We start from the raw sequence: 14,154 nt of genomic DNA, 5'->3' as shown, positions 1-14,154 counted from the left end.
ATCAATATTCTTTCAAGAGGGACTCAATACAGACAAAAATGGTGGACAAAGCTCATGCTGTAACCTTTGTTGGTTTTTCAACACATGGTGACTCTAATGTGAGGAAATTCTCCTGAAGCACGGCGTTGCTCTTTGGCATTGTCACAACAATATCTTCCAATATAACAGGATGACTGGTGGGATTGAAATCAAATAAAACTCTTTTCTACAGAGATGGGAGAGGTGTATATACATGGGCTGCAAAATTTAAACAAACACTCCCAAAACTGACTGAAGATTAAAGTTTTGTTTGTTTGTGTTTGTTTGTTCATGTTCTTTTTTTTTTTAATGTCAATACCATCCATCCATCCATTTGCTGAGCGCTCCTACCCCCAGGGGTATTCCCTGGACAGGGCGCCAGTACATCGCAGGGCAAACACACACACTGACAGACAACCGCTCACACTCTCATTCACTCTTATCAAGAGACACAAACCAACCGAACAGCCAGGTTTTTAGATTGTGGGAGAAAACCAGAGTAAATCCATTCAAAGCATGGAGAGAACATGCAAACTCCACACAGAAAGAACCCAAGTATGGATCCCAGGGCTGAGGACGATGTGCTAACCAATCAAATGTCAATACAATTCCTCGAACTTAGATGTACCATAGTAAATTACAGTATCTCCAAGGGTGCTCTCACATATACCTTGTTTACATTACACCTCATTTCCTCAGATAGTCCGAAGTCTGGTGCCGACCAAACAAGCAAAATATGGTCGGCTGTCATGTGTGGGTCTCAGTTGGCCTCATGTGAAACCTGGTGTGGTTTTTATGATGTGACAAAGCAATTCAAATATAAGTTGTTGAAACGCAAACATCATGGGGAGAAAGAAACACAAACAAAGTTGCGCGTGTGCAAGAAATAAAAATGGCTCTGGGACAGACATGGAGGGACGAACTACAGTATGAACCTCAGGACCGCAAAGATTTGGAGCTGCTCCATTTTTCTGACCGAAGTGTTTTATTCTTTTTCGCTTGAGCGTTGACAGTATTTCACTCTGACCAAGAAAAGGAAAGTAGAAGTATTCTGTCCAATAGGTGTTGTTTACAAAGTTTGGTGTGCTTGGCAAAGAGCGGTGTGAAAGCAACCCAGACCAATTGTTGAAGATTCACCACCTGAACCACTCTGAGTCCACCGGACTATATATGGGTATATAAGTACCCTAAGTTGTGTGTTATCAGAATTGAAAGATAGGACTGTTAGCTCAGTTTAAAAACAACAATTATAGAATAAACTACAAACATACACACAAAAACTACCCATATTTATCATTAACTATATCTAACAGAGATAAAATCTTTGCAATTGGCTTTTCAAAGCTTAATCCTAAAAATAAAGAAGTGATGGACATCTTTTGTTAAAGTTGTTTCTTCGTTCAGAAATAATGCAAGTTTTGGTCACAGTCCCATTAATTTAGCTCTTTTAACCAAAGCAACAGATAAAAATCAAATTATTCTTGCTACAGATATTACAAATGTGCAATGGTACCTTCATTAATATTTAATGGTAACTAGATGAGGTCCCAGCTGGTATAAACACTATCAGAATAATTATACAAGTACTTTCATTTCAACTCTTAGCATTATTGTAGTATGGACACTTTCAAAAACATTTTCAAAAACTGTTCACGCAATTAAAAAAAAACAGCTACTACAAAGTTTTAAATATATGTGATGTGCAATGGCAAAACCAGGAACAAGTCGGCCTGAGATATACAAGGAAAAAGCACTAAAACCTGTATTTTCTAAGATAGTAGTGACTTTTGTTTTTTGCAAATCATGCTGTCGGTGAAGTCATAAAGTAATCACTCCATGCTTCAAATAACAGTATTGGATGTTTTAAATAGTTCTTGTTTTTGGCTTTGGGTTTGACCTGTAAAAACTGCATTTGCTGTTAAGCAAACATGAAGACCAGAGAGCTGTCTATGTGAGAAAAGCAAACCATTTTGAAGCTGAGAGAAGAGGGAAAATTGATCAGAGCTATTGCACAAACATTGGGCATAGCCAATTCAACAATTTGAAATGTCCTGAAAAAGAAAGAAACAACTGGTGTACTGAGCAACAGACATCGAACAGGTCGGCCAAGGGTATCAACAACAGTTGATGACAGAAACATTGTGAGACCTGTGAAGAAACACCCAAAGACATCACTGCCAACCTTTACAGGGCAGGGGTGAAGGTATCACAATCCACTGTTCGAAGAAGACTATAGAGGCCGTACCACAAGATACAAACCACTCATCAGCAAAAAAAATCGAAAGGCCAGATTGGATTTTGCAAGGAAGTACAGAGATGAGCCACAAAGGTTTTGGAACAAATTTTTATGGACTGATGAGACCAAAATTAACCTCTACCAAAGTGATGGAAAGGCCAAAGTATGGAGAAAGAAAGGATCTGCTTGTGATCCAAAACACACAAGGTGAAGGTCTTAGACCAGGGGTCTGCAACCTTTACTTTGAAAGGAGCCGTTTTGCCTAATCTCACCTGGATTAAAGGTCTTTATGGAGCCGAAAAAACACTTTCTCAATCAATAAAGATAATATAGTGTGTAACATTTTACAGTTCAAATTAAATGGAATAATTTTATGTAAACAATATTTTATCGAGTTAATATTTGAAGGGCTACAACACATGACCATGTCAGTCAACACATGCTAAGTGATCATTTCTTGCAACATCAAGCATGCATATATAAATTAGCTAAAGAAAAAAAAATCTTTCCCCACACAAATAAAATCTACATTTTCTCCGAGAATATTGTTTGAGGGATTTAAAACCTGAGGTTAGCCACAGGTGCAATTAAAGTTGAGAGATTACAGGTGACGTAGGAAGGTGGCAGAGTTATTGAACAATGTGATTTAATTTTAGGTTAACAAATTGTTTCATCATAATTCTATTTGAAGTTAATGTAATTAAACATTAATACCCTCTGTAAGAAATAACAATTCATTGTTTTAATTTTTTTTTTTTAAAAAAAGCTATAGGGAGCCATTGCAAATGAGTCAAAGAGCCACATGAGGCTCCAGAGCCGCAGGTTGCAGACCCCTGTCTTAGACTGAACAAGTCAATCACCGGACCCTAACCCAATAGAGCATTTGTTTTATCTCCTGAAGAGGAGACTGAAGGGAGAAACCACCTGAATCAATATGACAATTGACCTTTCCGTTCCAATACTTTTGGAGGGGACTGTAGCTACTTTAGCATATCTTTAGCATTGTAGTTGAGTTGCTCGGTGCAGACACACAAATTGCTTTCTTCTCCTCTTTATTTCTTTTCTGACCACATTTGATTTTTTTTCTCTACCGCAGTGGTTAATTGTGTCAAACAAGATGGCAACACTTCAGCTCATCCGATAGAGGCAATACCAGTGGAGTTTGACTCCTAAAAATGAAACTGCTTCTGAATGAAGAAACACTAGGTCAGGGGTCTGCAACCTGCGGCTCTGGAGCCTCATGTGGCTCTTTGAGTCCTTTGCCATGGCTCCATATAGCTTTAAAAAAAATACTGAAATAAAGAGTTATTTTCTTACAGAGGCTATTAATGATTAATGACAAGTAAAATCATGATATAAAAATTTGTTAACTTAAAAATAAATCGCGTTGTGCACCTTCCTACTTCATCTCCTGCAACATCTACAGACCATCAACTTTCCTGCACCTGTGGTTAACCTTAAGTTTTAAATCCCTGTTAAGATAACTAAACCAACAAAAACACTATTCTGGAAGAAAACAGAGATTTTAATTGTGTGGGAACAGATTCTTTTAACTACCAATGTGCCGGTTAAATATGCATGCTTTATGTGTAGCAAGAAATTAGCAATTAGCATGTGTTGACCACATGATCATGCATTAATACATTAAATACATTACCATAAAAAATACTATTTATATAAATTGTGTTCATGTAAACTGAAATGCGTAAGAATTTGAAGATGCAAGACACGGTTTTGTTGTTATTTTTTTATGTCAATTCATTTTATTTTATTTTAAACTGTTTTTAAGTTGCCATTTACTTGATCAAATCAAATTAAATCAAACATTATTCTATATAATTTTAACTGAATAGAATTTAATACACTGTATTGTATACATTAAGGCGGTATTTTTCCGGCTCCAGGAGGACTTTATTCAGGGTGAGATGAGGTTAAATGGCTCCTTTGAGAGTAAAGGTTGCAGACCCCTGCCCTAGGTAAAGGGTTGGTTATTACAAAGTAATGAACATGTGCAGCTTTTACTGTTACTTGTTACTGTCCCCGCCTCACTGCTGAAGTAGGTGACAAAGATCGAGAAACTTTGAGGGCTAATTTTACACTAAACTACTTTGGAGACTGCAAACATTCAAATGGCCATACCTTCTTCAAATATTCTTTGATTTATATGTATTTGATATAATTGAAAAGCTTTGAAACCACACTTTCTGAACTTGTAAATAACTCAAAACACCCCTTGGCTGACTTGTTAATGATTTTCTCATGACAAGATCAACAATACACTAACTGCCTTCATAAATAATGGGTTAGACCACCCTAAAAACCAACTCAAAGCATGATGTTCAGGTTAAAGGGGCAGTATTATAAAAAAAAAAATCACTTTATAATGGTTTTACTAATGTGATATACATTCCTTTAGCTTCATTCAGAGGGCCAAAGTTGAAAAAGTTCTGTTTCCTCCCTCCCTTGTTATTCCACATTTTGCTAAAAGTCTGCTCCAAATGGGCGAGTTGGATTTTTCCCGCAATAATACTTCATAAGGTGGAACTCCTCCTCCTGACAATCCTGACTCCTCCTACCCTATAAGATAGTGAGCCACTCCCTCTCAAACTACCTCAGAGGTAAAACACACACTGTGGTTATATAGAAAATACATTGTACTTGTCATTTATGTAAAGATACATACACAAAAAATGTTCTCTGCATTTAACCCTTCCCTGGGGAGGGGCAGCCATGGTGTAGCACCCAGGGAGCACTTAGGGTTAATATAAGGAACTGATCAACATCCCACAGTAGGGATGTAACTATTAATCGTAAGGCAGTTAAAAATCGATTCATAGGTACCACGGTTCACAACGATGCTCTGAAAATTGAATCGCAGTACTTTTTTAAACAGCAGAGGGCGGTATATATATTTATCCTTCTCTTGTCCAGAAGAGAAGGCAGCGGACGGAATCTGCTACTAATCTCTTTCTGGCCGCCTTCTACTCTTAAACATGTTCATGACAGTTTAGTCCGAGCTGCTGCCGCTCACACACCCCGAAGCAGAGTTTTTTTGGACTCAGTTACAATAGCTGCTTAAATAGCCATGTGTTTTACTGTAATGTGCAGTTTTTTATGGCTTAGAAAAATACTTTAAAAAAAGTGTGTGGATAACAAAAGAAAATCGCTTTGGTGATCACCCTCTCCAAGAGCTTCCACAGACACGCCCACTCATGCATATGCCTGAAGGCTCAAAACAGCCTGTTTTTAGAAGCATCATGAAAGTGACTTTTCAGAGGCTAAAACTCTGGAAAATAAACCTCAAATACTATGTTGTTGGGGTTCTTAGTACAATCGGAGATGTATGAAAAATAGCATAATACTGGACCTTTGACATCAAGTGCGTCATATACCAACGACATGCACTGTCACTACATCACTATCAGTATAATTGCTAAAAATACATTTCCTAATATTTTTTATGTATTTATTGATTGAAGCATAAATATTAATTCATGCAATTGAAATAAATTAATTTTTAGTGAGGTTAGTACACAGTCATACCCATAAATGCAATGCAATGGTACTAATAATTGGCACAATTGGAACAAATAAACATTGGTTTCCTTGATGAAGATAAACATTTGACCATGTTCCTCCTTTGCCACTGATTGGCCTGTACGTCAAACTAAGCAGCGCCCCATTAACTCTAAGAGCTCTTTTAGAAAAATCAACACTTATTTTGAGCAGCAAGCATCCCTCACCTCTGGGTTCAAAGCTCTACTGCCTCTCTAGAGGGGACAACATGATTGAAAGCTGACGTTGAGGAGCAGGCCCTGGCACAACATGTTCCTTCCTTTATGATAAACATGCATCATCTGCAGCCTCTTAATCAGCATTTCTCTTCAGTAGGGCCCCTGGATAAATCTGCTTGACCTTTTGGCTTCACAAAAACTGTTGCTGGACTGTGTTAATTATTCAAAAAGCCTTGCTCCTGTATGAAATCTTGAAAAATAAACCTCTAAGAATATCAGTATCTATCTCAAGGAGAGGTTACTGACCAGCTTAGCACATTTACTGTAAACTTTAATAATAATAGTGTGTGCTAGTTCTTTTTATGCACGTTTCAGCACTACTGTTGCACAGCATGGTTAAGTATTAAATATCAAACACATAAAAGCAGGTGGAGGTTTCACCATGCATGTCCACACGTGTGCTACTGACACTGCATCTTTGAAAGCTTTTGTATGATTAAACCTGATCTTTTGGGAAAGGTTAAGTGCAGGCTTCATCTCTAAGTGCAGGCCCAAATGCATTTGAGTAAGATTTCCATGCTTCAATTCACTTACGCTTTGCCCAAAGTTCCTGCAGCTGTTACAATGTAGCTCTATTTTTTTTTTTTTTTAAATAAAAGCTAAATCTTCTTTTTGTATGCCCCAGAGGTTTGTACAGACAAATGAAGCTGTCTGTTCATCTTTTATTTGCACAGAATGTCAAATCATTAGCCTTGGGTCATAACAGATCAGGCATTGAACTTGACTGCATCTCTAGAGGGATTATTGAGGTTGTAATTTTTTTTTTACATATTTGCTTGCAGGTATAGTTGTGAACAAGGATCTGTGAGAGTTTTGATTCTCGTGAGTACAAATTAGTTACAACTTTCTGACCTATTTTTTTCAATCTTTAGTGAACCACATCATCTTGTACTTGGGATGTGCCCTTAAGAGCTCTACTCACCAATGAGCTCCATCTGAAATCTCAGGATTTAAACTCACAAAGATAAATACACATGAGCGACGTTGTTAGTACTTAGTAGAGTTAAAAACTGCTGATAAAGTTTTACTATTACATGTTTAAATGTTTATTTTCACTGAAACATTGTGACATGTCTTTAAGTGTTGCAGACCTGGTGTATGGCCACTGATCAATGGTATGTTATATATGATATATATTTATTTTATTTTTTATTTATTCAGTTCATTTCCGACATGTTTGCAACCACAGAAATTAATTTTGACATTCAGAGCAGAATCACATTATTGTTTTTTTTTTTTTGTCCTTTTGCATGCCGGAAAGGGCGACGGAAAAAAGCATTATGCTTATCCAGATCCGTCCCCTGATTTGAACACAGATAATTTTACATCAAACCTCGTTTATATCATATATATATATATCAGAGGTTCTCAACTGGTTTCACTCTGGGACCCATGCACATTTTGCCACGGTCATTATTTCGCGACCCACTTTTTTTTTTTTTCAGAATTTTTTAGACCAAGTTTAGTTTTTCAAAAAGAGCTGATGAAAACGCACATACATGATCTTTTTTAAAACATAAATTTATATATTTTCATGTGCAGCATGCATTTCACAGCACGTCTGTCAAAAAAATGTTTCAAGTCCAACATGAGAGACATTAAGTATTTATTTATTTTTGACCAGCGACCCACCCCGTACTGGTCCCCGACCCACCAGTTGAGAATCACTGATACATATAAAATTTATTTTTAAAAACGCAAGTTGGATTTTATAGAAAATATAATGAAAATTAAACTATTGCATGAATTAGGAGAAATAATGTGGAAACCTCAGCAATTCCTATCTTTTAAAGTTACTGCTAGCCTTCCTTATTATCTTATCCTCTAATTCAGGGGTGTCAAATTTTAGTCTAGGGGTCAAATACGGACCAGTTTGACCTCAAGTGGGCTGTAGATTTTAGGTGGGAAAAAAATAACAACTTTAACATTATTGTGCCATAGTTTCTTAATATCAATTTAATTCACTTCAAAAATTCTTGATTTGTGTGTAATTTAGAAGAATTTTGTGGAATTGTTTGTAAGAAATTGCAATAAAAATGACTGCATTATTGTGATGAAAACAAAGGAAAAATGCAAGCCCCTAAAACTATTGTGGAGTTGGTGAATTTGAAATATCTGCACAACTAGATTATTTGTGTATTTACAAAATAATTAATTTTTTTCTGTCATTTTCACTTTCTCCTGCGGGCCGAATCGGATGCTCTAAGGGGCCGGATTTGGCCCCCGGGCCTCGAGTTTGACACTTTTGCTCTAATTAAAGTGAAACCGTGAGAATGTAGTATTAAGAAGTGCTTTTCTAACTGGTAGCCCTTTGGACTATACCAGGGGTCTGCAACCTTTACTCTCAAAAGAGCCATTTTGCCTTATCTCACCTGGATTAAAGTCCTCCTGGAGCCAAAAAAAAAACAGCAAAAAAAAAAAACATTCTCAATAAAGACAATACAGTGTTAATATTCTATACAGTTAAAATAATATCAAATAATTTTATGAGGTAATGGAGTTGAAGGGCTACAAAAAATAAGTTGAATTTGATGACATGTGAGTGATCATGTCGGTCAACACATGCTAATAGCTAATTTCTTGCAACAAATCAAGCATGCATTATGCATATTAAGCCGACATGTTGGCAATTAAATAAATCTTTTCCCACACAATTAAAATCTCTATTTTCTTCCAAAATAGTGTTTTCGTTGGTTTAGTTATCTTACTAGGGATTTAAAACTTAAGGTTAGCCACAGGTGCAGGAAAGTTGATGATCTGTAGATGTTGCAGGAGGTGAAGTAGGAAGGTGGCAAAGTTATTGCACAATGTGATTAATTTTTTTAGGGTAACCAATTCTTTTATCATAATTTTATTTTAAGTTATTGTCATTAATCATCAATACCATATTTTTTTAAACGCTTCAAGGAGCCATTGCAAAAGAGTCAAAGAGCCACATGTGGCTCCAGAGCTGCAGGTTGCAGACCCCTGGACTATACAATACCAATGAAGTAGCTCACAGGTTAAGAAAGGTTGGTGACCGCTGCTCTTTATGAAACCAAACTTTGAAGTGTAGTTTAACGCATTCATTGATACACAGCATTTTGTACAATCTGCTGTTAGTTGTTATACAGTATGGTGAATTGGCCCTCGTCAGTTTCCGTAGATTTGATTTCATCAGTAGACCTCCGACTTTTATCACGATTTTGTATTTTGAGTTTATTTTCGACTTTAATCTTGACATTATAATTGAACTTTATTCTCAATTTGCCCAAAAATTTTTTCTCCATTAAAATTGGGCCCAATCCGCTTCCGTTGAAAACCGCCACTCTGAATCCATATAAAATGTGTCTCAGGATGCTCTTTTAAATTTTTTTTAATTTTTTTTTTATGTTTTTGTTTTTATGGTTGTTGAAAAGAAGTAAGACCTGTTATCTCTTTATGTAAAACTACAACGTTGATATGCCCTCAAGCTGTAATGCTAAGAACCATTTCCACCTCTGCAGCAGGGAGCCTGGCTGAAAAGGCGCACTAAGCGTCATTGTGGTTCCGGTTTTATAGAGTTTCGTTAGAGACGTTTTTTTTTTTTTTTTTTTTTTTTAAATAATAATCTATATTTACTCTCCTCTGTGATTTTATTTCCTTTTCTTTTCCCTATCCGCAGAACTCGGTGGCAGTCGCCTCAATCCATTTGACACTGGCTGCTGCGCCTCTCCCCTCCTCTGCGCTGCAATCTGTTGATAACTCTACTTGCAAGCTGCAGTTTATCGTGTTTCGCAATGGGAAACTATTTCCCTGCACCGGGAATTCTTCTAATCTTGCAGACGATGGGAAGCGCAGGAGCGTGACGACACCAGTTGCGTTCACCAAATTAGGTAAGAGGAAATGCATTTCGGTGTGAAACTGTGGAACCTTCTGACGTGTGTGTGTGTGTGTGTGTGCGTGTGTGTGTTTTCCAATGCGTTGTCTTGTGTACGCGCAGCGTCCGGGTTTTTGCTGCGCAACACGTTGACGCGCTGGATTGTGTGCGTGTTTGTAAAATAAATGAAAAGTAACTGGCGCATTATATGGTTGGGCTCGTGTTTTGTGTGCGTGCGTGTGCGTGTAAGAGAGAGAGGTAAAGTTAAACTGCAACACTCTGCTCATCTATCAGACAGCTGTCTGACTCCTGTCTGGGTTTAAAGAATCCAGGTGTACACGCGCGTCCGTGCGGCTGACGCGTGTGTTTTCTGTGCCATGACACTTGCAGACTTTCCGGATGATTTCACTCCGTGTCTGTGTTGGCTTTCCTTCCAGATGGCTGCAGCCTGGGGAGCACCGTCACCGTCGCTCTCAGACACTTCGCACTGGGTGTAGACCCCACCGCAGCCTACTGGGATTTTGAACTGCTGGATGGACACGGTGGCTGGAGGGCTGAGGGTTGCCAAATAACGGGCTCCGGGGGCAACACGACCACTATCCACTGCAGCCACCACAGTAACTTTGCCGTGCTAATGGTGAGTAATGGTTAACCACTGTCACTCGTGCTTACCATGCCACCCCACCCCCCGCCTACATAAAACTGCTGCTTAGAGGACTATTATGGATCAAACGGGATAGACTGAGTCACGTGTTTTGAGAAGCACCCCAAGCGAGGACCTTTAAAGCTTTGCTTTTCCCCCTGTGGCTCCTCAGCAAGGGGAACGGATTTGTCAAATGCGCCACGGGGATTTATTGGCTTTGAAACGACGCGTTGCGCTAATGTCAGGAAAAGAGAAGTTACGCACGGTGGTGTAGTCCTCCACCGTGTTTACCGCGGAGCGGAAGGAGCGCCCAGTCTGGAGCGCAAGTGGTGCGCTAATTGGTTACAGCCATCAGGGGGAGAAAAGGGCAATGATGGACTTCAATGCATCGTCTGCCTGCTGTGTGGTTCAATTCAGTCTCGATGCTGCAGAGATGCCCTCTCCAGACGACGCTGAATTGATTTTATGAGGGAAGGGGGAGCGCAATGGCTTCGTTTCGCCCGGTCGCTCCGTAGAGCTGCGCCTCTGCTCCGCTTATTTTGTGGATGCAAAGAAATCCTCCGGATGTTTGCCGACGAGTGGGATTCGTTAGACTGGGAGGTCAGTCGTCAGCAGAGCATGAAAAGTGTTGTTCCTTCTGAATATTTAACGAAGCGACGTGGTTGATGGTGTATTGGGAAGGATGGGAGGGAAAAAAGCCGCATTGGAATGGGGAAGAGTGGGGTACAGAGGGTGTGTGTCTGTGATGAATACTAAACTGTTGTCAGATGGGGAGCAGATGTCAGCCTGTCATCTGTGTCTGTGTCGATCGGGGGGATTTGGGGAGGCGTCCTCTCAATAGGCACCTCAGATCTACTCTTCTGGTCAAATATCCTGGCAACAGATAAATAATGTGAACTTCAAGACAAGTAGAGGCTATAGTCACAGTGTTGATGGATCGGGGTGGGGGTGGGGGGTGATATCACCACATTACAACGTTTTGATAGCATCGGTTTGGATTGTGTGTCTAATGCAGTCACCACACCCGCCTGGTCTCTGCAGCACCCAAGAAAAAATAACCTTATTTATCAACTTGTGACATCATTTTTCCTCCAGTTACTATCACCACTGCCCAGAGTGGCTTCTACTAAACCTGTTGCATGATGTCAACTCTAAGTCTCAATGTTTCTGCAGGGTGACCATGACTTAAGGTGCCTTCATAGATCCTATCCAAGGCACGTTAACATCCTTGTATTTTGTGATGTTGACTTTATACGAATAGACTTATAATTAAAGTAAAGTTCGGGCTGATTTCACAAAGTTGATGACAGTGATGGTGTTGTTGAAGCCCCTCTTTGTCTTATCTGTCAGCAAGGATGTGCTTCATTATTCTATCTATGACTCAGGGTGAAAGACGTCATTAAAAGATGATCAATGCAACAGGAAATATCCTTTCAAGAAGCATGGAGGAGGAGGGGGGGGGGGGGGATGGAGGTGGTGGCCATTGCAATATCCCAACTGATTCAGACTCTTTTAACATTTGATTCTTGTGCAGCTACCGTGTGTGCAGATAATTAGTCTACAAATAGCATGACGGGCTGATACAATCATCCCCGCGGCTGAGGTTGGGATATAAAAAGCACTTTAATGAGAATCTTTCTGACTTGACTCCAAAGGAATTATATGGTGGAGAATCTTTGTCATTAGATTCCCAAATAAGTGACTCAGGACAGGATCTGTGTGGGAAGCTTAAGAGCAACCAGTTTTTAAAAAGCTACTGAAGGGTCAGGCATTAGCCCTCCTCCTGCTGTGGGTGTTTAGACTGCTTACATATAAACCTGTTACACTGACTACTAGTCATGCTGTGGTGGGTTTTTTCTTGCCCCTAAAACTGCACTGAGCTGAACTCAAAGCTGAGCCGGTCCAGATATCAGCACCAGGGACAGTTCCTTTTTATTCCTCTCTCACTCCCTCTGTCCAACCTGCTCCTCTTCCTCCCACACGTTTTCCTCCCACAGGGCTCGTGTCTGTATAAAGAGTATAGCTAACTCTCGTTTACAGCAATGCAGCCTCATCATCTGTCTTCATCAAAGTGACAGGTCTCAAATACTTCCGCCCTATTCCTTATTCAAAACTCTATCACACACACACGTAGGCACGCACGCACACACAGATCTCTGGGGGCTGCCTCTTTTGAGGAAGAGCAGCCTTCATTAGTTTATTCATGCATTTTTGCCAGACTGTTGATGAAGAGGTTCCTGCATTGGATTGTTGCTGCAAAGCTCCATAGCGCTTAATATGCAGGAGCAGACCTTTAGATGGAGAGACGCACTCACATAGTGTGGGTGGCTGGCTTCTGGAAGTATCCAATCATAACAAAGGCCTAAGGCTATGGTCCAATAAGAAAGGGGCTGTTCATAGAAACACTGTCTTAAGCTACATTATAATGAGCACACAAAAGGTTATGGGTTCCAGCCAGCAGGAGTAATGACATCTATCAGTTTGTTTTTTGATTTAAGGAGTATCTTCATGTACAGTAATGTTTTTTTTTGACAGTTACAGTCAAACATGCACAATAGAGGTGAAACAGGGTGAGCATCCCACATATGCATGCATTTTTTAAGTATGTTAATTACTTTTCACATTGTAAAGCTTACATTTTTGTAACCCATAACACCAGATTTCCACTGGATGCATAACCACCAGTACTCAGTAACGTCTCCGCTGGGTAACTGCAGTCCGTCAATCCCGCTAATTCACGTGTAATCGTGCAATATAATGAGTTGTAGTCAATACAAAGAGAACCACAAAGTCAAACAAACAGAAGGAAATCGACTCGGTCCTGCCCTTTAGATCTTCCGCTTTTGTGGAGATTATTGTGATAATATTTATATGTGAAATACGATCCACTGTAGGGTTGTCTAGAATTCAAACTCGATACCATTTCTGACACCACGGGGCAAAAAAAGACAAACATTTAGAAGCATAATTTCCTTTAATAAAGTTGAGAATACAAAGAATAAGTATTTTTCAATGAAGTGAAATGTAGTGCAACATTTAACAACACTTGTAAACAACAAAAACTATTACACTTTTTTGAGAAAGTATAACAAAATTTAGCAGCACCTGTAAACAATAAAAACTTGACGAAAACTGGTTGCACAGGTTTATTTATTTATTAAATTAACCTAATTTAAATGATCCTGATGACATAATTCCAGACCATAATGATTACACAAAAATAAATGAACACAAGGATGCATCAGTTATTTCACCACTAGGATCAGAATATGTGACAGTATCAGAAGTTATCATTAAACTACAATGTTTAAGGCTATACAATCTCTGGCATCGATGATGGTCTAGTCCACAACAACACGCAACTTCTTCTTATGGATCTTCTGTAGCACAGATGAGATGTTGTTCAAACGCTCTCAGCAGGTGAAACTGATTAAAGCTGATGTTTTCACAGAGCGTCTCTGCGCTACATGAGAAACGGACGGAGTTTTACAGGCACAGCAAAGTTAAACGGGCACTGGTGGCTCTGTATTTAGGAGTCGATGATGATTTGCGCAGTTTTTTTTTGGCAACTTTAGACAGTGTTTGAGGTGTGTTAGGCAGTGCTTAATGCAGCCAGGACAGGAGG

The 14,154-nt window shown here is 39.2% G+C and overlaps 1 protein-coding gene across 3 annotated transcripts in view; it reads left to right on the top strand.

The window, feature by feature from the left end:
• adgra1b (adhesion G protein-coupled receptor A1b) overlaps window positions 1-14,154 on the top strand; it is a 264,689-nt gene that overhangs the window by 153,033 nt on the left and 97,502 nt on the right. Inside the window, exons 13-14 of one of the 3 annotated variants that reach the window (XM_028469085.1) lie at window positions 9,692-9,902; window positions 10,324-10,523. In XM_028469085.1, the coding sequence (XP_028324886.1) occupies window positions 9,692-9,902; window positions 10,324-10,523 (411 nt within the window). Of the gene's footprint in view, window positions 1-9,691; window positions 9,903-10,140; window positions 10,145-10,323; window positions 10,524-10,856; window positions 11,130-14,154 lie in introns of those variants that run through there. The other 2 variants (XM_028469087.1, XM_028469086.1) reach the window with 2 other exon arrangements.

Source organism: Gouania willdenowi, chromosome 15 (genome assembly GCF_900634775.1).
Source record: "Gouania willdenowi chromosome 15, fGouWil2.1, whole genome shotgun sequence".
In the NCBI taxonomy this organism is placed as follows: domain Eukaryota; kingdom Metazoa; phylum Chordata; class Actinopteri; order Blenniiformes; family Gobiesocidae; genus Gouania; species Gouania willdenowi.
The sequence above is the reverse complement of the archived record's forward strand: the minus strand, read 5'-3'. Positions and strand labels throughout refer to the sequence as shown.